Genomic DNA, 24,746 nt, shown 5'->3' with positions numbered 1-24,746 from the left:
CTTGATAAACAGAAAAAAACGTTTTTTTTTCTTCTAACTTTTCTTAGTGACCCTGTAAAGAACACTGGCTGATTCGTTTGTATGAATACTCAAAACGCGATAATACACACCTGACTTCACATTCGGTGTTGCAGGGTTCAGTGATGACTGTGGGCCTCGCTGTGCCGTGACACCTCTGGTCTGACACCATCACTCGATCCGACTCTCTGGTGCAGAGAATCTTCCGCTTGCGCTCACCTGGAATGGCACAAAAGTGCAAGTTTATAAACACAGACACATTGAAAATTGTTTTCAGGAAAAAAGGAAAAACACCCATGTGTGGAGTTTACATGTTATCCTTCCACTTTTGTTGGTTTAATCTGATAATGTGGCTATCGAAGATCGTTTCAAAAATGTTTTCCCACGTCGCAGTGTTTTCCACTGACCACTTTATTCATCAAAACCTTGATTTTGAAATAACACTCAATTTTGGACAGATGCACCAGGTTGTTCAGTGAAGCTCCTCTTTCCTGTCTGACCTTATCTTCGCTTATGTCTGATAACTCAGGTATGATATAGATTGTCAGGATTGCGAGGAAGTTGAACAGCAAAGTGTTTGCTCCACCTTGCCACTGAGGGTCATCACCTTTATTACTCATGTCTGTATGACTGAGACATGACACTGTGACATGAAGGCTTTTTATGCAGACGTACCATTCCAAAGACAGTGAAACACCCCATCGCCTCATATCGAGAACATCTTGAGTTAGAATCTGGACCATTCTGAGTGGATTTTGCATGTTTTCCCATGCAAATGTGGGAATGCATTTGAGGTTAAGTGATGACCCTGAATTGTCCACGTGTGGCTGCGAGTGATTGTCTTTCTCTGTTTTTAACCTGCATACACCATTACTTACCTGGAATCTGTTCCAGGTTTAACAGAAGGATGGAAGCAGCAGCTCTGTGGAGCTTTTTATCAACTTTCCAAAACAAGCTTGGGTCTATTGGTACATGTCGGATATCTTTTATGTAATGCTAACGAGTGAGATTCTTCAAATCTGATTGGATCCAGGGGTGGAAACTCCCACACAGCGAGTGACTCTAAACTCACAAGTTTTTTCTCAAGCTGCGATTTGAAGATTAAATTTTAACTTTGTGCGTTTCACATTGAAATGTGGTTTGACCATTATTAAGAATCTTACAACTTAAAATTTGCTTCGCAATCTAGCCTCAATGAAAGCTTTTTATTTGTCCTTGTTGAATGCATAGCATTGCTTTGTCTTGGAAAATAGTTCTGCACTTATTTAACTCCGCAAATGGAAATAGTTGATTAATTCTTCTGAAGGTAGCTTGTACACAGACATCAAATGAATATTTTCTCACTATCTTTACAAGTACATCTCGTCTTCTGTGATAAGCCAAGCCTCTGTGTGTGTGTGTGTGTGTGTGTGTGTGTGTGTGTGTGTGTGTGTGTGTGTGTGTGTGTGTGTGTGTGTGTGTGTGTGTGTGTGTGTGTGTGTGTGTGTGTGTGTGTGTGTGTGTGTGTGTGTGTGAGCCCTGTTTAATAATTTTTTTTAACCAAGTTAAAAAAAAAAAAAAAAAGCCAAATAAAAGCACAAAAGTTTCTTTATATACCAAAATTGCTTCCAAACAACCACTGTCTTCAACCTCAACCTGCAGCATTCACCCTTTGCCATTTGTTCTCTCTCTATAATTCTATATTTTCGTTTTTTGAACAGCGTCCTTCACTTTCGGTGACCTTGCTTTGTGAAAAATGTTACACTAAACCGCTTTCAATTGCTGGCTTTTGTTAAATGACGTTGCTCCACCGTACAGCAGAGGGCAGAGATCTAAACCTCATGTGCGTCCGAATAATAGACGCTCTATCAATACCTCATGTTACCGAGTCCTGCGGCCCGGTGTTATGAGGGCTGAGAGTTTTCCTGCAGAGGGCATTACATCTTAGTTTTTTACCCTGCTATGAACTGTGAAGTTCTTGGATTTCCCTTTGGAATTCACCTGTTCAAGCAGAGTGGTGAAGGAAAATAAAAAGTGGAGAAAGACATACTGTGACAAAACAAAGTGACAAGAGGTTTTTGAGTTTACTTGCAATTCGCCCCTGCCTGCCCACGCACTCCAGCATACCCGCGGTCATGTTAAAGAAGGTACTCGGCCAAACAGCGTGCTCTAAAATGGACGTCTGATCATTTGTTCAAAAGAGCGATAAGTCTAGCATGGGCCTGTCAGGTTTAACCAGGAAGGCCTCTCCATCTCGAATGTCCTTGGCTCGGTGGTTCCCACGTCTGCTCGCTCCATTCCTCCCCACCTTCGCTCTCGCCACACTATTTATCATTGACCTTTCCCATCAGCTCACCCTGCCAACCACATGTGCCTCCCCCTCACCTTGGCACAGGCGGCTGCACTCCTGCCAGGGCCCATATGCATCCCAGAAGAACTGCTGAGGCTTGTCCTCTATGGGGATGTTAAAGGAGTACCTGACATCTGGGTTGTAAAGGTTCCCCACAGACAGCACCTGTGAATAATGCAGACGATATGACATAAATTATCACGCAGCACGGCTGTGGGGCTTTGACATGATAAGGATCGTTCAAATCTTTCCAAAAACATACACCAATATTTAGGCATAGAGCCTGCAGAGGATTATAGATATTTAACTCTTAGTGTGATATCTGTATGTGCATCGCTCCTAATAGGTCCAGGTAGGAGTACTTTACCTGGACGATGATTTCTTCTTCGATGCGATCAGTACAGTTGATCCTCTCAACAACATGGTCGGAGCCACTGTACTCAATGATGGCGTTTCCTACTTTGATTTCCCTTTTGAACATGCTGACCACAAAGTCCCCATTAAGCAGGAACTCTCCACGGCTATTTGATATGGCTGCAGGGAGACAGAAACGGTCACTGTGCATCATCACACTGAAACAAAATGGAATGACTGGTATTTGATGCTGGGTCAAACTATCTGAGCTTGAAGGACCAAGCGCGTAGGACTCTGGGACACGTTTCATTATATACAGACAATTCAAAATGATGGCTTACTGAAGTAGAATGTCATATCTATCACATGCTGTCTTTGTTTCTTTTGTATGTGATTTGCACGGGCGACAATCCTATAGTGCTATAGTGTTCTGAAGCAGTAGCTGAGGATATAGAAACAAAGACTCTATAGAGGAGGAGTGTCAAGTGTCAACATGAAAATGTTGATATTTTCACAAAAATGAAAAAATGACAACCAAAAATTACTACAATCTCAGCTTAAAGCCAATTTTGACGAACCCTTCTGGTGCAAAATTCAGTTACCCCCCCCCCCCCAAAAAAAAAGTCTACTCTGAAAAGAGCTGTTGTGTCATGCATGTTGTTGTTTTTTAAATAAAATCTCTCTAACAACGTGACATTTAAGCTAGTTTGATTAGATAAAAAAACAAATCAGTGTTTTCTTTTTACAGTTTGATTGGTGGTTTGGTCGGCCGGATTGGTGCCACTCATGGGCCAATTTTGGGCAAAGTGCCTTAAGTTTGACATCCCTGCTACAGAGGATATTCGGGGGTTTTTGTGTGCAAATGAAATCCATTGAAACTGACAAGGGAATAGTGACAGGAGTGTTTGAACATAATATAGAAGGAAAATAAATTGTTTATGTCATACACAAAAAAAAAACCCAAAAACGCAATACCTTATTATTGCAACAACAAGATAGACCAGAAACTGTGCGTTAAGTTACAGTGAGGTACAAACAGTAAGCAGCAGTGAAGCTGTACTGAGCAAAAATACTCCACAGCGTCTGACAAAAAAAAGTGCCATTCTGGGGTGTCCTGTTCAGCGGCCAGCCTCCTGCACTCGCTCAGCTTAATGCGATTATGGAGCTAATTTCCTGCCTTTACTTTCCTCGCCATTTCACACATTACACTAATGTGACTGTGGAGAGTGGCACTCGCTCCAAAAATATCGTCCCCACTGTGGGGCCCTGACGGCTGTCCCCATTGCACAAACGCATGCCAAACTGCAGTAAAAGCTTGCATGTTGGATGAAAATCGAAACGCAATCACGACACACATGCACAGATGCATACTTCACATATGCATGCACACAAGATTTCCTCGATGGAACGGCACAAGCGGGGCTGAGATCAAGCATTAGTACACAGCATTAAGATGCACGAGAGACACTAAGAGTTGAGAAGCGAACAGGCCTGACTGGAATAGCACCCAAAGGCCTCGTTCTGCCTCATTAACAGATTAACACTCACACAATGTGGTGACTCCTTGGACTTGCAGTACGTGATTTTATGCTCAGTGTTCAGCACTAAAACCCCACATAAACAGAGAAAACGTGCAACAAAAAAAAAAATATTGGAGAATATCTTACCGAGGTAGTTGTCATCCTCTGGTTTCCCTGAGTAGCTGTGCTGACGCACATCTATGTTTGTAGCACCGCTCGGTATTCGAACAACTTCATTATAACCTGCAAATGGTTCCAATGCAACAAGTTATTCCCGGACAATAACAATGTGAAAACAATGTAAGAAGTGGCATGACGGCTGCTGTTGTTTGCAGGTGCGAATTGTGAGGAAGTCGTAGCTCACCGTAGCGTACAATGTTGAAAGTGCCGGCAACGGTCTTGCAGGAGGAGTTATCGCCTCCACAAACGCCGCACTTGTCCCTCCTGGCTTTGGAGTTCAATACATGATCACAGCCTGCTTGCTGCTCGGTGGAAAGGTCACAGAAGGACAGGAAGACAGAAGATCAGTAGTGTTAAAAAGAGAATTTTATAGGATTCGCGATGGGTAATAAGGACGGATGAGGGATAAAATAAGTAAAAACACCTATTCACCTGGCAATTACTTCTTTCCTGATTGAATGCACATGAAGACATGAAAGATTTTCTCAATTACAATAATAACACCGAAACCATTTCCATTACAATAATAAAGAAAAACACAAGACATGTTACGACGCACTGTGCGTGAGATTGGCTGTGGTTTGAAATCCAGATGTCAAGAGCAGAAAGGCAACTCCCTGAACTGGCTTGCAGTGTATGCATATTGGATGCAAAACCCCGAAGTGAAGAGGCTCACCCTGCACAGGCCCTGGACACAGATGTCGTTAGTGTCGGGTCCGCATGGCGTGCCGTCGATGACCCTGTCCCTGAGCTGATAGTAGGCTGTGCTGCCCGCCACCCTGCAGAACAGCTTACACCTGTCCTTCATCAGAACTGAGAGAGAGTGTGAAAGAAGACCAATCAATACAAACTCTCTCCATACATCTGCTGCTCAACCATGAAGAAGAACAACTCCTACTTCCGCTGTATTTGGGCACCCAGCGGACATTTGGAGGTAGACCGTTTATGTTGAAGTGCCTGCCGTCGAAGGCGGCACATTGTTCCTCCCTGAAGTCCTTCTTCTGCTTGGAGCACGGCTCAGAGTTACAGGAACGGACCTTCATCCGACGACCAACACAGTACATTCCTCCATTCCTGGGCCTGAACGTGGAAAAACACCAGAAAGAGGACACATGTTAGTAAATTTAAACTGATTACAATAACTTGAAAGAAGTGGAGTTAAACAAATATTAGCTTGGAGAAGTATCTCTTGCATTCAGATGTCACAAAGTGACTTGTGGTGTTGTAGTGACATACTGTATAAGCCCAGCCTGTGTTTATTCTAATAAAGGATTCACTCATGAAAGTGAACTGAGTGGGAGGGAAATGCTTTAAATCATGGGTGTCAAACACATTATACTTCAGGGGCCACATATGACCCAATTTTGTCTTGAGTGGCCGGGACAGGTTAAAGAGTGCCAAACAACCTTTAAATTTAAACCTTTGGGTTTTCCTTTGTTGTGTAGAGTATACGTGATGTTTAAAAAAAATTTAGACAGTCTCAACATAAAAACATGAAAAGTGTATCAAATTAGATTGGTTTTTTTATGTTACTTGTACAGCATCTGTGCAAGGGTGTCAAACATAAGACCCGTGGGCCAAAACCAGCCGGCAAGAGGCTCCAATCCAGCCAGACCACTAATGAAATTGTAAACATTTCAAATGGCATTTTTAGACACATTTCTTAAGAGTAGGCATCGCCACACACCATTGAGACCCGAGCAGAGATATCAATGCTGTCAGGGAAGTTAGCTCCCTTATTGTTGACAAACCTTAAACACAAGCTGCCAGGGTCAATTTGCAAAAAACATGCAGAAATGTAAGAGTTATAGGGGACATTTTTGGGACATTGCACTGTATTTTGCACCAGAAGGTTTCATTGAAATTGATTTTATATTCAGATCATAGTAATTTCTTGTAATAATTGTGTGGTATTGTGAAATATGAGACATTTTCATGACGTATTTTCTGCACTCACAACAAAAAAAAACTTTAAAGTTCCAATTTAAAGGTTATTATGGCACTATACTTCAAGTCCAGCCCATTAAAGACGGAATCAGACTGTGACCCTTGAACTGTAAAAATATTCAAACATCTGAATAATCAATTTTCTCAGAAGATAAGAAATTGGTCGATGGCTGTGATATTTTAGGAAGGCTTAAATCTCATAATGCCTCTTCCCCAGTTCTGGCACACCTAGAGGATGCCACCACATCCTGATCCTTTGTCATTCTCCTCACTCCATTGAAACAGGATGAAAGGAAACATTGAAGATCTGTCTTTTATTCATGGAAAAACAACCCGGGATGATGTGCCGTCAAAGAGCTTGTTTGATGCACACTCGTTATGGAAAGAATTCCCTGAAGGGGGGTTGAGCTATGGAACATTGACATCAGCAGCCGAGAGGGAGACAAGGTCCAGTAGGTATGCGTGACTACAAAGAGAAGGACTGCTCACACGGGTCGGTTGCATTCGCGCATGGCGATCTTGATGCCTCCGCCGCATGTTCGCGAGCAGGTACCAAACGGACTCCATACACCCCATGCTCCCTCCACTGGCGTGGCGTCGTGCTCTTTGGCTATGCACAGGCCATGTTTGCAGTGCTGCGAGGGGAGAGAAACATAAATGAATTCTTCACAAGGAAAGTAAAAGATCTTATACATGGAACCCGTATGACATATTTCTATTGTCCCGTGCTTTGATGCTAATCTGGGAGAAATTATACAGTGCAGCAAGTGGAAAAAAAAAAGGGAGGGTGGTAAAAAAAGATGTGTTACGGCTGTGTCTGACTGGAAAGGAGACAAGAAAATGTCACGCACACACTCAATGAATACATCTCAGCTCAAAACACAAGGATAATCTCAGTCATTTGTGTGGCGCACTCTGGCACGGCAAGAGATGAAACACAAAGATCGTAACATGGACTGTATATACAACATATAGAGATGTGTGCAGCCCCGTGTTGCTTTCATGTTCTGGCAGTCTTGGTGGCAGGAAGCGAGCGGCTTGTGTGAAAGTCCTAATTAAGAGCTCCATGGAGACAGTTCCTTCGAAAGCAGCCGTCCCTCACAGCTCCGTGCCCCCCACTTACATGCCAGCCACATTCAATTTATTAGAGTTTACACACGCGTCAACAGCAGGCTGATTCCTGTTTGAAAACTTGTTTCCATTTGTCTTCTTGCCCTCCATATTACCACGCCTGTGAGCAATTTTCTTGATGTGAGTCACCGGGAAAGTAGTAAAAATCAAGACAATGGACGGGGGGGATGTGGTGAGAGCCGTTAGATCAGAACACAGAACCATATGAGTATTAAACCGTAATGTAAAGGATAAAGATGTTGCTTTCTCATGAGCTGCTAAAACATTTCATACTCAACTGTTGCTCAGACTGAACCCAGTTCCAGTCTCGTTCCTGATGCTGTTTTATTTTTTTCCTCTAATTTTCACAGCCTGTAAACAGCGACTCTCAATTAGCATCTGTCTTGATTGGACATGACACTCACCTTTCCAGGGGAGCAGTCGGTGCCATCTGCCCATGGCATGTGTTGGGTCCTGCAGCCCCGCTGGGCCCCCTCCGGACTGGTGCACCACAACCTCCGGCACTGAGTCTAATAAAAACACACACACACAGCCACATATGCACTATGTCAACACCAACATCAGCTAAAAATACAAAAACAATTAAAGATAGATAGGAGTCACGTTTAATAACCTTATACATCCGCTCATGTTGGCAGACGTACAGGTCACCCTATACTATTAAACAGGCCACAAGGTGACTTCATCCACTAAAATCTGCTGCATCACCTGCAAGCTGATTCTCAGTCAATAGTTTCTACGTATGACGTGTCGGTGAGAAAAACCTGAACCTATGAAAGCTGCTTTTTTTTTTATTTGCTCTTTTGAGGTTTTGATTACAGTGTTTCATACAGTATGCAGGCTGGACAACACACATCAAATAAATGTGTTTTAAAATGCAAGTATGGGATTTAACTCTTTAAACTTACAGGCAGCATGTAAAATCCTACATCTTGTACCAATTTTTGGTTGCAGTCAGACGTAAAAGATTTTGTTGTTTTGGAGCAAACACAATGAAATGCGTGCAGGAAATTAAATGGCGTTAAATGCACAGGTCGTCATGTATAGCCCTGCGTCTGTTCATGAAAAGGCTAGTTTATCATGCTATAGGTGCTTGTACAAAACAATCAGCTCAAGAAAATGCCTGTTTTTAGTCCAACTTTCTCTTTTCTGTACTGATTTCTTGCAAACATTTACAGGAAATCATGCACCACGGTTGGGAAAACATCAACATCCCTTCTATAGTTGCCTCACAAATCATCCTGTGGGCAGGAGTTACACTTTAAGGTTGTTGTGTATATCAAAACTGTCAAATGCAATTCGCTTAAAACGCTTCAAATTCTGCACCTCAGCACTCAATCATAACTGGAGCAGCTCCCCTCAGAGACTCACATGTTCAACATGACATGTTCGGATGTGCACGTCGACTCCACTCACCATATAAGGGCACACCTGTGTTCCCGGCCCAAATATCAATTCACACTGTTTATTGACATTGTATATCCGCCCGGGCAGCTGCTGCGAGAGACTGTACGGCCTAGAAACGGGCTCGTTGAGCAAGCACTCACCATATCCTGTGCTATTAGGAAATAAAAATAAAATGACTTAAAAGAAAAAAAGAGAAAAAAAAAAACAAGAGACACAAACAGACAGAAAACACACTCAGTACAGCTGGAGTGGTTAATTTTCTCTGTACATATACATCGTATTAAACTTCAACCAGCATTACATGTTGAGTGGTGATAAAGTCAGGGTTGCAGGGGGAAGTTTTTGCATGGTTAAGGGTATGGAATGGGATTTCTGAATAGTACCATAGTATTTATCTTCTCTACTGTAGGAGTCTCAGTAGCATTCGCTGTCGAGCCTTCAGGAAAGATGAGACGAGAGGGAGGCTACACCTTCACCGACAATTTTCAGGCTATTTTTTTCTTCAATTACTTAGAAATCTAACCGGTGGAAAACTACGCCGACTGTTTTAATGTGTTTACGAAAAGAGACATTCACAGGGTTGGCGTTTGACTATGATTCACTACACTCTACATGAGCTGAGCCCCATGCATGCTTGAAACAATGATGAAGAAAACAGTTGAACATACTCAAGGAACTCTGTGATGTACTTCCTGCTACACTTGGACCACATCCAAGGGTTTGTGTTGTAGTTGAGTGTGGGAGCCATGACATGCTGCTGGACCTTCACGCCATCCTCCTTGCACTTGTTGCTGTCGTCGTGTGGCATGTTAAACCTTGTGGGAAAGGAACGCACAACCGTCTCAAAACGAGAGCAACATGGAGTTTCAACAATGTTTTATTTCCCCCTCCGTCTTATGAGACTAAACTACATTTGTAGTTGTCTTTAAAGTGTGTTTGTGTAACACAAACCAGACACATGCTTTAAATCTAAACATTGATTCTATATGGGATATCCACCGTCAGTGTGGTGGAAGGCATTCGAGGTTGTGCACTGAAAATAAATGTTAAGTGTGGGTATTGTCTACCCATGGGGCATTGGGAAAGAATTGGGAAAGAAACTAGCATGATATTAAAGTATGAAAATGGGCCAATGGGCACAGAGGAGAAACTCAGCTGGGAAAATCAGATCACAAGGAGAATAATGGAGGTATTCAAGCTCCTGCAGGCTGTAATAATGACCATCCTGGATGGCGGTGGACAGGTACGGCATCACACTGCTTGCTACTAAGCTCCTGACAGGTACCATATAACGCTGAGATTTGCTGCTAAGCATGTTGTCACCGCTTGTTGCGGATAAACATGGAATTCAATAATCCCACATTTTGTATGGCGGTAAGAAAGAGCATGAGGGCTGTTAGGGTCTGTAACAGTCTCCACTGGAGAAGGCTGACACCACCGGCTCAGGCTGACTCAGTACTTTGGACAAGGCAGTTTGCTTATGTGCAAGGGTCACCAAGCAGCCGTTCTGACTTAAAATCCAAATGCGAAGAGTACAAAATACTCCCAAAACTGGGAAATACAGGTGCAGTTTGAGTCGAATGTGCTCAGCTGCTTGGTTCCCTTCTCCCAGTGAGGCATGTGTGAATTCCTAGAAAGACTTCTGAAACTCTACCAGTTTCTAACTACAGCCAGAGCTCCCTCTAACAAGGAGCGATGACAGTGTGTGTGTGTGTGCGGCAAACAGTAAGCAGAAGCATGCTGTGCTTACACATGACCAAGTTCGTGGGCGATGGTAAATGCGGTGCTGAGTCCGTTGTCCTCGCTAATGCTGCAGCTCCTATACGGATCGCACACTGTTCCCAACTCCGCCAGTCCTGCGCGACAAGAGGCTGGCTTCAGTCTTCCTGTGTTCCATTAGAACCATTTCTGTCCAATCAACAGAAAGTCGACTTACCTAAGGTGTCACACTTATCTCTGGCTCTGCAGATGTCCTGCCTGTGGTGAAGATATACACAATGAATCATGGTTAATGGCACTCTACAAAAGAAGAAATCTTCCTGACCTGAGGGGGATTTTCTTTATTTATGTCATTTTTTACAGACATTACCATGATGAAGCATCTGGAACACATTTGACTCTTTGATCAGAGTCTCTCCTATTACACTTTTTTGTTTCTATCTGGTCGATAGGATACGACGATATTTGAAATACTCTCTAAAGTATATCTTGCATGCAGAAAAACAAAAAAAACAAAAGCGGGGGATTGTTTCTCCTGCACCTGGTGATAAGGATGGCCGTGTCATGATGGGCGTGGTGGTTATCATCCAGTGTGTTCTGGCTCTCCTGCCAGATGCAGAAGTTCTTTAAAGTGGTCTGTGCATTGAATGAAATGACTGGACCATCCTAAGGAACATAAAGTAAGATGAAGAAATGTGTTATATTTATAAGACGTCACACTGCACTACAGAAATGAACACGAGCTTCTCAGCCTCACCTGCTCGTTGTTTATAATCACTAACTTCACAATCACAATGTTGATCAGGTTGCCAATGCTCGGGTCCTTGTAGATAGAAGACACCTGAGTGGAGACGACAAAAATGCCACGTCAAGAAGAGACGAGTTTCATTATTAGAACTAACATGAGTCATTTGATTAACCTGAGCCAGATGATATGTCACACTGTATGTTTACAGTTAACTCTAGCTTGATCCCTTCAATCTGATCTGAATTCTGACTTCCCACAGTCTCAAACAAGTAGCAAGGCATTTGGTTGATTGGAGGATCAAGTTGATAATGGCCCGAACCCCCGCGGAGAAGGCAACCACTGCCAAGAACCAAATATAGGTCATCTCAGCCTCCCCCCTTGAGGCCTGCCGGCCCCAGACGCCCACCGAAGCTGGTATTTGAAGTGGCCGCGAGTACGCGGTCTATGTGACATACCTGAGCTTATTTTTTAACATTCATCAAAGCTGTCAGACAGGCTCTTGCTCAAGCTGCTCTCTCGTCCCCTTGGCCGTTTGAAAGTGGTGTTTACTCCTGCCCTGGCCTGCCCTTTTCCCCTCCCACGGCCCTCCTGCAAAAGCAGCCTGACTGACTTACAGCAGAAACAGTGAAGGGAGGCAGGTACAAACACCAAGGTGCATCACTGCGCATGTTTACTGTCGGTCTTTATCTGTGCATCAATACCGATATGAAGCTTCCTGCACCACATAAGCACGCACGCACACAGCAGAACTTACTATGGACATTAATGTGAGCATGTAGTGCTGTAGGTTGCCGCCATGATGCTCCACCATTTTGCTGTCGGCCACCAGCATGACTTCAACAAAGCGCGGGTAGGAGAGGAAGCGCTTTGATCTCCTGTGAGGTCCTGAGTCACCGCTGCTATCATTTGAAGCTCTCATGCTAACACCGCTGCGCTCCGGTCCCAGCACATCATTACTGGCCAGGCCGGCGCTCAGCGACTCCAGATCGTTGAAAATACCGGCACTGACCAGGGGGTCTGCACCAGACATAATGGTGACCCCGGCCGGTGCTCTCCTCCTCAGCTTTTGTCGCTTATGTCTGTGTTTGTGCCCTGGAGTGAAAAACAAAAGAGGAACATGAGAATACAAACAAAGGGCAGGGTGGACGTCAGTCCAAAACAAAACTAAATATAGATCATGGTTTGTCAAGAGGTTTATATCGGAGGTAAAGTTGTGAGTCATGTCTTTTAAAGATGGAGACGCATGTGGTGAGCTGGCTGTTTTGAGGTGGGTATTGTTGAAATAAGCTGCTGCCTCCTTCTCTGTTTTGTTTATTGTTGCTCAAAGGGTGCGCTGACAAATGAACCCAAGCTGGAGTGCTTTTCTCTCCAGCTCTTTCTCTCTCTCTTCACCTTCACACGAGGGCAAAGAGTTCAGGCTAGGTAAACCTGGAACTCTGCCATGCAAAAATGCTACACAAGTCCATGTGCACATTCTCAACAGCTGAGAGGCAGAACTTCCCCGATTTTAATCAGGTTTTAACAGCAGCAGCAAAACTGCTGAATGCCTGTAATATTTTTTTCTACAGCAGATCAAAGTTTTTTTGGACTGCGAGCAATGAATCAACACCTACATAACAGTGAGCCGGGCTGTGGCGCGCTGGTGAATCCACTTTTAGGTATTTGTGATTTATGACTTGCACACAGCAGCAATTTGCTGGCCTTAAAAGCCGACAAGAAAGCATTGAAACTCTGTGTAAAGCAGAGTTATTCTTGGCCAAAAATGGACGTTAGTTATCTTTCCTTCAGTGTGTAATAAAAAAAAAAACCACACACCTACACGCAATATGCATCATGACAGAAAACAGAAACCCTAACAAACATTTGTAAACTGAATGAAGGAAAAAAATATTCCCAGGAATATTTTGTGACTTTTGATTATCTGACAATTGCAAACTGGCTCCATTTTTACGATAGTCGAATGTGCGCTTGCACGTTCACAGCAGTGGGTCTACCCAACTTTCTTATCAAAGGGGCAGAGGAAGTACGAGAGTCAACAGGAAGTCCGGGCTGTAAACTGAGATGGGATGATACAAGAGTGAACTTCCAAATGATTTTTTTCCTGTGTGAGAGCTGGAAAGCTTCCTTACTGCTGTGCTGCCTTAACTATGACATTATATCCAGGCCAAGGCACCACACTTTCTGCCTGCAGTCAGTCCATGAGGGGGAAAAATACACATTTGTATGACCCTAGAAATACAAATTGAACAGTTTTTTCCTCAAACAGTTGAATGCTCAATGCTGTACCTTTCTGTGTGGAGTTGGTATGTTCTGCTTGGGCTTTTCCCACAGTACAGACATGCAGTTAAGACTGATTGGTGACTTGTAACTGATAAATAATTGTAAAAGTAAATGTGTGCAAGTGTTTACATGGTTCAAATTCAGCAACCAATAGATGAATGGTGAATGGTGAATTGGTTAAAGTGTGATAGAAGATAGAATCAGCCATACCCCAGGGCAACTATTATTGTAATATTGTGAGCCAGTCGAACAAAATACCTTAATCTATCTATCTATCTTTTAAAATCCACAATAATATTCATATAGTCCATATTGTTTTACAGAAGTTTGGGTACAACAAATAAACTACATTTCATTCCACTACCTTCTAATAGCTCACGTTAGTGATGATTACATAACTGATTCCTGTTAAAACTGATAGAGACTGGGAGTGACGCAACAATTACACCTGATTATGTCTGTGGGAACCAATTTCAAGGTGGTTCATGCGTGCGTGCGTGCACATGGTGAATTCTTTACTCACCCATATCAAAACTGATGCACACACACACGCTCGCACACGCACAGTGAGTCAGCTGATGTCTGCTTCAGGATTGATCATGGGTGCCAAGTGATGCCTGTGTGTGTTTATATCTGAATAATGCATGCTGGTACCTGAAGTGTCACAAGCTGAGGACTCCACAGTTGTCTGATTCTTGGGTGCACTCTTCCTGTATACAATATGAGGTTTTGTGTGTTCCTCTTCATAATGTTCTCCTTGATAGCTGTGCAGGGGCTCCACAAAATACTCCCCTTCAGGAGACCTGAAAGTACCAAGCTGGATGGAAAAAGAAATTGCATCACGGTTAGACTTCATTTGAGTACATATAATCTGTGAAAGCTTAAATGTATACAAAAAACAAATGAGCAAAGCAACTCCAGAAAGGGTCTGAGATTTGAGATCTCGAGAAAACTTGCTCTGGAAATATTCAAACCACTCTGGTGCAGTTCAGGTTTCACTTAAAAATGTTTAGAGCAGACAATTAGGCTTATTTACTCATTGTGAGGGAAAATAAGTAGAGCGCAAAGACACAAAAGCTTTGTGAATATAGATGAAATGAGACAATTTGCATGCATGTAGTCCCAAAGAAAAATGAAAGGACTTGTGATGTCTATCAGAAAAAAAATCAGTGACTGCAGACCTCTTGGCAAGCACGCTAGAAGCCTGGTAACATGTGTTTCACAAGGCACATTGAGCATGAGTGGTTATCCTGGAGATCTGTGATTATTAAGATAAGGTACATGCCAAGTCCAGCACTTTTAGCTGATTCTGGGTTGTTAAAACTGTATTTTGTTTTAGCCTTCCAAACAATTACTGATTCCAGAAAAGCATGGCATATAAGTCCACCAGTAATCTACAAAATGTTGGCCGCATTTGACATAAGAACAAATGTTTATGCTGCATTCTTATGTTTACTACTGCAACATACAAACATGGAACTTCTATGTGGGGAAGGTGCCCCCTGTTCCTTTTAGGTTGTCATTAGTTTTAAGTGATGTCAATCCTTCAGTAATGATTGAATGATTGAATTTGGTAGTTTACTTTAAAGAAAACAGATGTTTTCAAGAAAGATGTAACCAAGGGGATGTGTCCAACTGGAGGTAGCATACATTTTTATACTTTTACAGCAGGTTTAACTCCTGGTACCCCTTGTGCCCCACCTCTAATATTTATCTGAATCTGCCCCTGGCAACACAGCATTCCTAATACAGCACAAGAACCTGCACTTTTATTGACCTATGGAGCTGGCAAAAGAGAACCTCCCTAGAAATTCCTCTGCGAGAAAACAAATGTCACATTATCTTAAGACATACGGAAATAGAAAGCAATAAAAACCCACAAATGCCTCAATTAGAATTAATGTCCCCACTGAGATCCTGAATAAATTATGAGATATTGTCGCATAAAAGTCAGCTCAGCTGCCTGAAGCTCCCTGCAGAGCTCTGCATTCAAATCGTTTTATGTTTGATTTGCCATTTGGGAAGAAATGCACCCCTGACTCATATCTGTCACCACACTGTGCTGTCTATGTATAAACTCTGTGTGCACTTTTGCTCCACGCCAGAACTCATGCTTCTGCGGGCCTGGGAGTTGGACCAGTTCCTGGTGACGTCAGTGCCCCTCGTACTGCTGTACTCGCGTGCGTAAAGACGTCACCAACTACCGGAGACTGGTATGAAAGACTCGAGTGCTCATTAAAATGAACTTTACAGCAACTAATCGGGATGCTGACAGCATTATTGCAACTGCAAATCAATGCTTGGAAAATCCTTAAGTAACACAAAAGCTGCAGCAGCCTCACTTTAGTATGTCAAAAATGCGTAAAAGGCGTAAAAAAGCCCGTGAAATGCGTAAAAGGTTTTACGATTCAACAGTTATAATCCAAAGGCAGGATGCGAGCAAAGTTTGAAGCTGCCCCCCCCCCCCCCCTCCCACACACACACACACACACACACACACACACACACACACACACACACACACACACACACACACACACACACACACACACACACACACACACACACACACACACACACACTCGACCGGTGAGTTTTTTTTGCAAGCAATAATACCGCCTACAAACTCAAGGTGTGGAAATCAAACGCCCCGCTGCACGGCGGGTCAATCGGTGCGTAAAAACTCACCAGTCCGGAGCACAAACTGATGACTGCGGCGTGTTCCGCATGTGCATTTACATGTCCTTTATAGAAGCAGTGCCTTAACTCCGTGTCCTCCTCCTCCACCACCCCCTGCGCCTCCACCCCCACCTCTCCCTCCTCATCTGTTGCAAAATCCGTTATGTTGTCCCCTCGGGGTACTCCAAGGATCGTAACAGTGTACAAAGGTGCGATAAATCCCGATTCCAGCGTCAGGTTGAGGTGATAGCTCTGTCCGAAAGCAGAGATCCTGTAGTGGATGTTTGGCGAGGCCCAGTGATCCGTGGTGTTGCCCGTGCCCTCGTCCAAACTTCGCCGTTTCCTCTTGAAGTGCACGCTGGTTGGAAACTTGTCACCGGCGTCATTTACGCGCACCGGCGTTACGATCTCATAAGCGCCAATCTCCTCTTTTACTGCGGAATAAAGAGAGATGAGTGGTGCCATTAAAGCATTTAGTAACATCCAGACTGCAGCTGAGCAAATCAGTGAATCCAGATGTGCCCGTGGTCGCATTATAGACATTAACATTTATGTCTTCATTCTTTTCTAATCTGCTGTTTTACAACTCTGCAAGGAAACGTCAGTCAGTGAACTTTACGCATCCAGAAACGCTGCACGGTCATGTGCTTGGCTGAATTCAAAACTCATTCATTCTCTGCTAGGAAGAAGAAAAAAAAAAAAAAGAAAAAAAAACTCGCGAAGTGAGAAACGCGTGGGGTTGTCAGATCGGCATACTTTACCTGTGCTTGAATTCAAGAGCAATCCCCCCGTAGACGCGACCACATTCAAGAAATCAGGGAATAGCAGGAACCCCAAGCCCCAGAAGAGCACATGCATGATTGTCCACGTTCAGAGAGGAGAGAGGCAGCCTGTATTCCTGTCGTAACACTGTATTCCTGCGGTCACTCCGGGCTGTCCGCCTCCGGTCCGCCTGCCACATCCAATTTCTAGGATCCTCGACTCTTGAGATGGTCTCCGGCCGGTGAAGTACACTGTTGGGACGTGAGCGCTTCGCGGAGTCCCTGGCAAACATGCATACTGCAGAGAGGGGTGGGCTGCTCCAACAGTCAACTGCGATGGGCTCCGCTAGCCCGTGAACCAGCTCTCTCCCCAGCTGGGGGCGGGATCAGACAGCCAAGGTATATACTGGTGTCACTGTGAAGCCACTTCCGTTCACGCAGCTCGGGGACAAGGCTGGGGTGGTCCCACACTGTGGAGGAGTCAGTTTGGCTACGTGCGTAAAGATCATACACAATCCACAAACCAGGGGCCTTAAAATGCATAGAGATGTGGATGACTCAAATACAGATGTGGCACAACTTGACATACTGGCTTACTTGAATTGGTTTTTGTGGTATTGAGGTTTTTTGGGGGGGGAGGGCAGGGCAGCAGCACAATGCACAGAGCAGGTCAGTGACCATGGCAGTGAGGTGGGGCGCATATAGGAAATGCCTGCCCCTGGGCCACTGGCCAGATAATCTGGGCACGGCTGTATACTGAGAAGTTCATAGGATCACAGAGTGACAAAATTCAAACTGGCAAGCAGTGTTGGTTCATATATAGTCAACATCTGACGACTTGGGTGGTGAAAAAGGTTTTGTGTGGGGTTAACGGATTTAGGAGCTATATAGTCTCCTCTGGGCAGAACAATGTGACGAGCTATATGGAAACCTTTAGATGTGATTTTGTTATGCGGACGATCAAAGAGTGGTTGGTCCATTCCCGACATCCCAGACCCTACACACACACACACACACACACACACACACACAGTAAACATTTTGTTATATATATATATATATATATATATATATATATATATATATATATATATATATATATATATATATATATATATAGGGAAACAGTTAATAGAAGCTTTTTAAGAGAGAGATATGAGGTGCAGATGAATATTCATATGAATGTCTTATAACTGAAACAATATCTTTGATAGTATTTCTTGTAGCAATAAGCAATACAGTCCTATGCAATACAGTCCTATTACTTAAAAAAAAAGTATTACTAGAGCTTTTATCATTATACAGATTATTATTAGAACTATTATTATTTGAACCATTATTATGGAGTAAAGAAAGTTTTTCAAACCTCACGTCCAATATCACAGATATACTGGCATGTCTGGCATTGAAAAGAATCACAATATGGTTATTTCTTCCCAAAAACTCAAAAAGCTTATATTATTTTTATTTAGTCTTCCAGCCTTGATACCACCTCTCCTCATGCATTTTACTTATCGATGATCTCCATACAGCCATATAACAAATGAAGGTTATCAAAATGCCCTATTTCCAAATGTATCATATCTGAAATATCAAATATCTCTCTATATACAGATATATTATATAGTGTGGTTGTTACATAAACTGATATATCAAATGGATACTCTTAATGAATAAACAGTTCTACGCAGTGTGATATAAAATTAGCACCAGATAACAGCTAATTAAAATATAGAGGAGTTACATTATGACTTATTTTAAAGGAAGAGTAATTTTCTACACAGTACTATAGTGGTTTGTTGGTTAACATCCATGCTGGGACTTTTTGTGTGGAGTTTGTGCATGCCTTTTCTCCAAAAATATGCATGTAAAGTTACATTGTGACCTTAAATCCCCCATGCATTTGAGTATCTTGTGAGGACCAGTGCACGATGTATGAATAAACTGACAAAAAAGATGTCTAGACTATACATTGGGTGCATTTCTACAATGTGTGAATATACATGTATAAAACATTGAAATCAGAGTAATACATATAAGCGTAATATTCTTTGCCTTTGTGATGTTGCTGCTTTGTTCACACAATTAAATAATCCCCGAATAAAGAATAAATATAAGTAGCATTAAATTAGATTTGACAGTTTGTCACTCATTAAAAACACGATTCAGACGTGTGTCTGTCAGTTCATATCTGAATTCAATAAATCTGCACCAATAGTTCTTATAGAGACATTAATGCAGCAAGTTATTTGATTCGACCTATTAAAAGTAGTGCATGCTGGGATAGCACAATACGAGTGGCTCTAAAAGTTATGACTAAATAAAGTGCCGGCACATGAAGTGGTGTCAGTGTCAGTCAACAAGGCAGGCCAACAGAAATCTACAGGCTATTGACAACAAAACACAAAAGTCACCTGATCTAAAGAAGCCAAAACATTAATGAAATTATGCTTGTAAAGTTGATATTATAGACACTTACTCAAAACTAATACTTGACATTCTAGGTATTTTTTTTGTTGCGAGTAACTCGGCACACCAGATCCACAAAGTCCGTCTACTGGATTTTCCCATTTTCCTTGTGGAAAGATCCAAGCTTGACAGTGAACAGATGTATTTCATCATGAAGTGTGCCATCAAATTGGATCTTGCTCAAGTCACCAACAGGAAAAGGTGTAAAGCAATGTATATCTAAAAAAAAGTATTCATTATATAGTATGTTTAGTTAACTTTTACATCAGCATCTGTAATAATAGCATAATGGCAATAGATCTTTTATCTGTGCAGGGGAACACTGGTGTCCTCTGTGTTTTCACTCATGTCACAGTACCACCGCTGCAGGCTCATGGTTCCCACCCCACATGACCTTATGGTGATAAATGCTAGCAGCTGGCACATGCCTTTATAGCTCATTTGTTGCGTGCAATCAACATGCATCACCTTGCCACGTATAAGTTAAACTTGCAGGTGCATAACAAAAAAATTAGGAATTTGGATGAAATTCCCGCGGTGTCCCTAAATACAAAGGGGGGGGGGGGGGGGGGGGGGGGGGGTGCATAACTGCTGTTAAAAACCATTGGAAAAAAAGAGCATTGTTGCTTCTGTCATGAGGGGGATGGGTTCCGATCATCTTTTTAGAGAAGGCATCATTGCACTTCCCACCAGCTTTTAGAATCATAGCCTTTTTTCCCCTCATCCCCATAAAACCACTATCATCATCTTACAGGATGATTTGTCATCATCCAAGGACCAATGAATTAGATTTTGGGATGTTAGCGGATAATCATTTCCGAATAAATCCCCCCAAACTGCAAAATACATCCCATACAGAGCGGATGGGAGAGGCACCTCATGGGGTAGATCAAAGAAGATCAGCATCTGTTGCCATGGAGGCGAGCCCAGCTGTGTTTCACACAGTGATGTTGCTGCCTGACAGGCTAGTTAGTAGTTAGCATCGATATGACCTAACAGCTAACATGCTAGCGATGTGAACTCGGTTCCACAAACAAATGTGACGTTTAGCGAAGGTCTGCCCTCAGCCGAGTGCCTCTTCTCGTTGTATATGGGATCACCAATTGTAATGGATCGTACACATCGATTCTCCTTATTGTGCCATTCACCACCATTTAGCTGTTATGATCCTCTAATTCTGCCAACTATGGCACAAGAGGTTGGAGCTTTCTTTTTATATTGATGTTAAAGAGGAAATGCGTCCCTACTGTATCACCCATAACTTTTGTACCTCACAAACCTTTATAAATACAACCTTCCACTCACAATTATTCCCCATTACCTAGAAATATCTGTAAAAGGTTTTTACAGCACCGGGGTCACAGGTAAGCAAAAGCAGATTTCTGCAGCAGTGCTTTCATGTGTAGCGGTGTTAATCGGATCATTTACTCTTTAATGTGTTGTTGGAGCAGCTGTGCCGTCGACACCGACGCCCTCCATTTCGTCCTGACATACACTATAGGTTTATCAAGGAATGGCCACTTGATTGAGCAAAGTCTTCTCTCCATCCAGAACTGCAGCGTACAGCCGTCATCGTCAGGGATTTCATCATCATCATCATCGTCATCATCATCTTGAGTTCATGCTTCTCAATGGAGCAGTCATAACAGCTGCGGATGTGTGTGTGTGTTCTCAATGGACGGTGGTCATTGAGGTCATCAGAGTCACCCTTCCTGAGTTGGTGAGCAGCAGCATCATTCAGAGCAGCTATCAGCAGAGTAAACTCCACTTCCCCTCCAGATCAGATAAAAGGCCAATAGGGAGCGGAAAGCTTGAATGAAGTAGCTGAGCCTGGCCCGGGATTTCAAAGAGATACAGTTTAATTGTTGAGCTTTCACAATCTCCTCTTACTCCGTCTCAGGCCCCAGGCCCCGCCCCGGCAGACTTTTCCTGGCCCAGTGAACTTATCTACATTACAGGGCGAAATCCCTGTGCAGTGGCTTGGAAAGTGAGCAAGTATTTTTTTTTTAATGCACAGAGCATTTACCCGCTCCAAGCCCGTTGTGCTTGCACGTATGCGACACGAGATGTAGCGTTAGTGACGGACTATGTGCGGGCAGAGTTGAACGAACTGAAGTGGAAAACAGCAGAAAGATGGAACTGAAGCGGCGAGTTGCTCTGCTGACAGAGGACAACCGGGACATTTTTCTAGCCGGTGGTGAGCAGCTGTGCTGGCGGCTCAGTGACGCTGCTCGGCACAGTGGGGCTTAGAGCTCAATGCTAACATCAACATGCTGCCAGTTGCTATATTAACAAGCAGGTTTAATGTTTGCCATGTTCTGCAGCCGAGTTTGTGATTGTGTACTCGTCTGATAAACAGCCATCAAAACAAAGCACCGCTGAGGACAGTGTCGTAGAAGTAAATCAAGATTGTGGGACAGAATAGCGCACCCACTCAAGGAGCTGAATTAGTGACCATTGCAGTTCTTCCTCTGCATGAATTTCCACTTCTTTGTCGATGTCATTGAATTTGCTAAGGCATTTTGCATAACGTGCACAAATCTCATGCCGACTTTTCTGAAAAGGTCACATATCACAGGACTCTCCTTCTGGATTAATGAATTTTAGTAATTTTCATGCTAACTATTCACATTAAGGTACGGTAGTTCAGCCCGAATGAAAGAGCAGAGTATGTCCACTAATCCATTGCTGTTTGTGCCAATCATGGAACAATAATATACAGAACAGTTAAATAATGTTCCTTATGCTGCATTCACAGCTTTTTGATAGTAAATGTTAGATAGACTGATAGCAACAATTACTGTAATTGCTGTATGGAAATGTTTTATAATGTTTTAATGTTTGTCAAATGTAATTATAACTGCTGCGGCCAGGGCTCCCTGGGAAAAGTGATCATGCAATCTCAAATAAAGATTATATATTTTTTTATAAATACAGAAGTTTCAGTGGTATTTCTTTGTCTCTCTCCATCCCGAGCATTGAATTATTAGCAAAAGCTTCCCGAGAGAAGAGAAGCTCTGTTGCTATTCCTCTATACTCCTGTTTACAGGGAGAATAGTGCCTCATTCATACTGAATTAACTGGTAAGTCACTTTTTAAAATAGGTCTAAACCCCAGTTTACGTGACAATGTTTTCAAGTGAAAACGTAAAACCTTCATTGCCTTGGGAAATTAAACTTATTGAAAATGCTCCGATCAAATCTCTGTGGAAACACTGGACAGCGCAACCTTTTGGCAAGTTTTCTGAAAGACTGCAACTGCAATGCACCAAGGCCATAGTAAAAAGTTCTTCTGCACATGCGTGGGTAGAGTCCAATAATGTTTGCTTCCAGAGAGTCATGACTCCCAGTCTATATTCTCCTGGGACTTGGTAGTTTTATAGTTGAGAGTCGCCGGAATAGCGATCCAACTTAGTCGTCTATCTGTACAAATTTCTGTATCCTTACCATTGTTAATGTTTATAGCATATTGTTCTCTGTGCAAATGTGTGTGTGTGGTTTCATTACAAAAGCAAACAACAGCACTCATAGTGGCCAAATGTGCTAACTACATCATTGTAAACGTTTCTGACATTTTTTGTGTAAACAGATTGTTTTCAAAACATTGCCATGTAAATGCAAAACCAAAACGTAAAAACTATGATTTATTTTTTTTCACTTGATACATTGTTGTATCATCGGGGCCTAACTAAAGCAGGAATTACTTTCAGCTAGTTAGTACTTACTTTTATTTGAGATAACTAGTAAATAACTTCTAGTTTTAACAAGGTAAACAAATAGCTGTAATGAAGCTATAATTTTACATGATTTGTACTGCAGGGATATCTGGACACTCTTCTTTCAAGTTTGGGAAAAAGTAACAGAATCTGCGGTTGTGAGTCTGGTTTTGTGTTCTACTCTCTGGTTGGAGACACCTCGGCATGTAAAAGCACTGGAAAGTCGCTTTTGAAGTTTCTGATTACTGAAATGGAAAACCTTTTCTCCAATAATTGCTTCCGACGAGCATTTGTTCTGCACAGCACAAGCTGAAAGGATATGCTGATCGGGATTATTTTGTAACCTAACTCTGAGGAGGCGTCCATATCTGTTGCCAGAGCATAATGTGAGTTATTACAACAAGCTGGTCCTGCAGTGAATCCTTCCCAAGAAGTTTGATTTCTGTGTCTGCACATTTATTTATTCAGTATGGGACCGCTCGCATTTACAGCTGAAATTTGATAAACATGCTGAGACACGGAGACACATGGCTCCCTCGGCCTGCAGGCATACATGGACAACCACACACAGCACACATAAAGATGGGTACACATGTTTCAGCTGTGTCACATGCCCTCGCACTGTTAATTGGCCGAGCAGACAGCAGGCGCTCTGTGTTTTACCAGGGAAACAAGGGAGGGGAGTGACTCTGTAAATCCGTAAATGAGCTTTTTAGGACGGTCTTCAGCAAGTTTATGTTGGGTGAGATCTGAGTGAAAACAGCACTCAGCATCTGAAGTGCAATTAATGCTTTGGAGGAGCTTTCACAGACCACAAGATAGGAGCCTGGACTCTGCCCAAGTCGTACAGCAGCTGTCAGCGGGTCCCTCCAAAACCAGAATGCTTCCCAGATTCTCTAGTTCTCTGTGGAATGGCAACAATAGACTTCATGCCAGAGACTGAATTAATCACTAACGACCAGAGAGAGGAGGAGGAAGTCATCAGAGGTATATTGCAGTGTAGCCCGGGCACCAGTGTGACATCACACACACACACACACACACACACACACACACACACACACACACACACACACACACACACACACACACACACACACACACACACACACACACACACACACACAAGACGCAAACTCAGTGGCCCTCTGAATTCCAAAAAGCTCTCATTGCTTCCACGAATTCCTCTGTTTACAGAGGAGAGGGCTAACTGACTCATTCTGCCTTTTCGAAAGCTTTGTAGAAGGAAATGCCTTCTTTCATAACATGATTATGTTTAGTGCATTTGGCGAAAGGGCAATGTCTGCAGCTGGCGAAGTTCAAAGGGCGCTGGCAGGCTGCAGCAGTCCCTGCAGTGCAAAGGTGTGCAACCAAAATGTCTCACCAGGATATTCTGTGGTCATAATCAAGTTTCCCAGAGTTGTGACATCATCCATTTGCGCCAATGTATTCACACACAGACACAGACACAGACACACACACACACACA

At 42.9% G+C, this 24,746-nt stretch overlaps 1 protein-coding gene across 1 annotated transcript in view; it reads right to left on the bottom strand.

Annotated features, from left to right (window-relative positions):
- adamts9 (ADAM metallopeptidase with thrombospondin type 1 motif, 9) overlaps window positions 1–17,170 on the bottom strand; it is a gene marked incomplete at both ends in the record, with an annotated part of 31,837 nt that extends 14,667 nt beyond the window's left edge. Inside the window, 19 exons of the mRNA XM_080495682.1 lie at window positions 111–237; window positions 2,383–2,512; window positions 2,715–2,881; window positions 4,369–4,464; window positions 4,586–4,703; window positions 5,078–5,214; window positions 5,300–5,481; window positions 6,838–6,983; window positions 7,884–7,988; window positions 8,896–9,037; window positions 9,555–9,701; window positions 10,637–10,742; window positions 10,823–10,863; window positions 11,147–11,271; window positions 11,363–11,446; window positions 12,108–12,445; window positions 14,288–14,450; window positions 16,322–16,746; window positions 17,074–17,170. Coding sequence (XP_080351808.1) covers window positions 111–237; window positions 2,383–2,512; window positions 2,715–2,881; window positions 4,369–4,464; window positions 4,586–4,703; window positions 5,078–5,214; window positions 5,300–5,481; window positions 6,838–6,983; window positions 7,884–7,988; window positions 8,896–9,037; window positions 9,555–9,701; window positions 10,637–10,742; window positions 10,823–10,863; window positions 11,147–11,271; window positions 11,363–11,446; window positions 12,108–12,445; window positions 14,288–14,450; window positions 16,322–16,746; window positions 17,074–17,170 — 2,876 coding nt within the window. The remainder of the gene's footprint in view (window positions 1–110; window positions 238–2,382; window positions 2,513–2,714; window positions 2,882–4,368; window positions 4,465–4,585; window positions 4,704–5,077; window positions 5,215–5,299; window positions 5,482–6,837; window positions 6,984–7,883; window positions 7,989–8,895; window positions 9,038–9,554; window positions 9,702–10,636; window positions 10,743–10,822; window positions 10,864–11,146; window positions 11,272–11,362; window positions 11,447–12,107; window positions 12,446–14,287; window positions 14,451–16,321; window positions 16,747–17,073) is intronic.
- Window positions 17,171–24,746: the final 7,576 nt, after the last annotated feature.

Source organism: Blennius ocellaris (genome assembly GCF_963422515.1).
Source record: "Blennius ocellaris genome assembly, chromosome: 4".
NCBI lineage: Eukaryota > Metazoa > Chordata > Actinopteri > Blenniiformes > Blenniidae > Blennius > Blennius ocellaris.
This window is presented reverse-complemented; position numbering and strand designations above follow the sequence as displayed.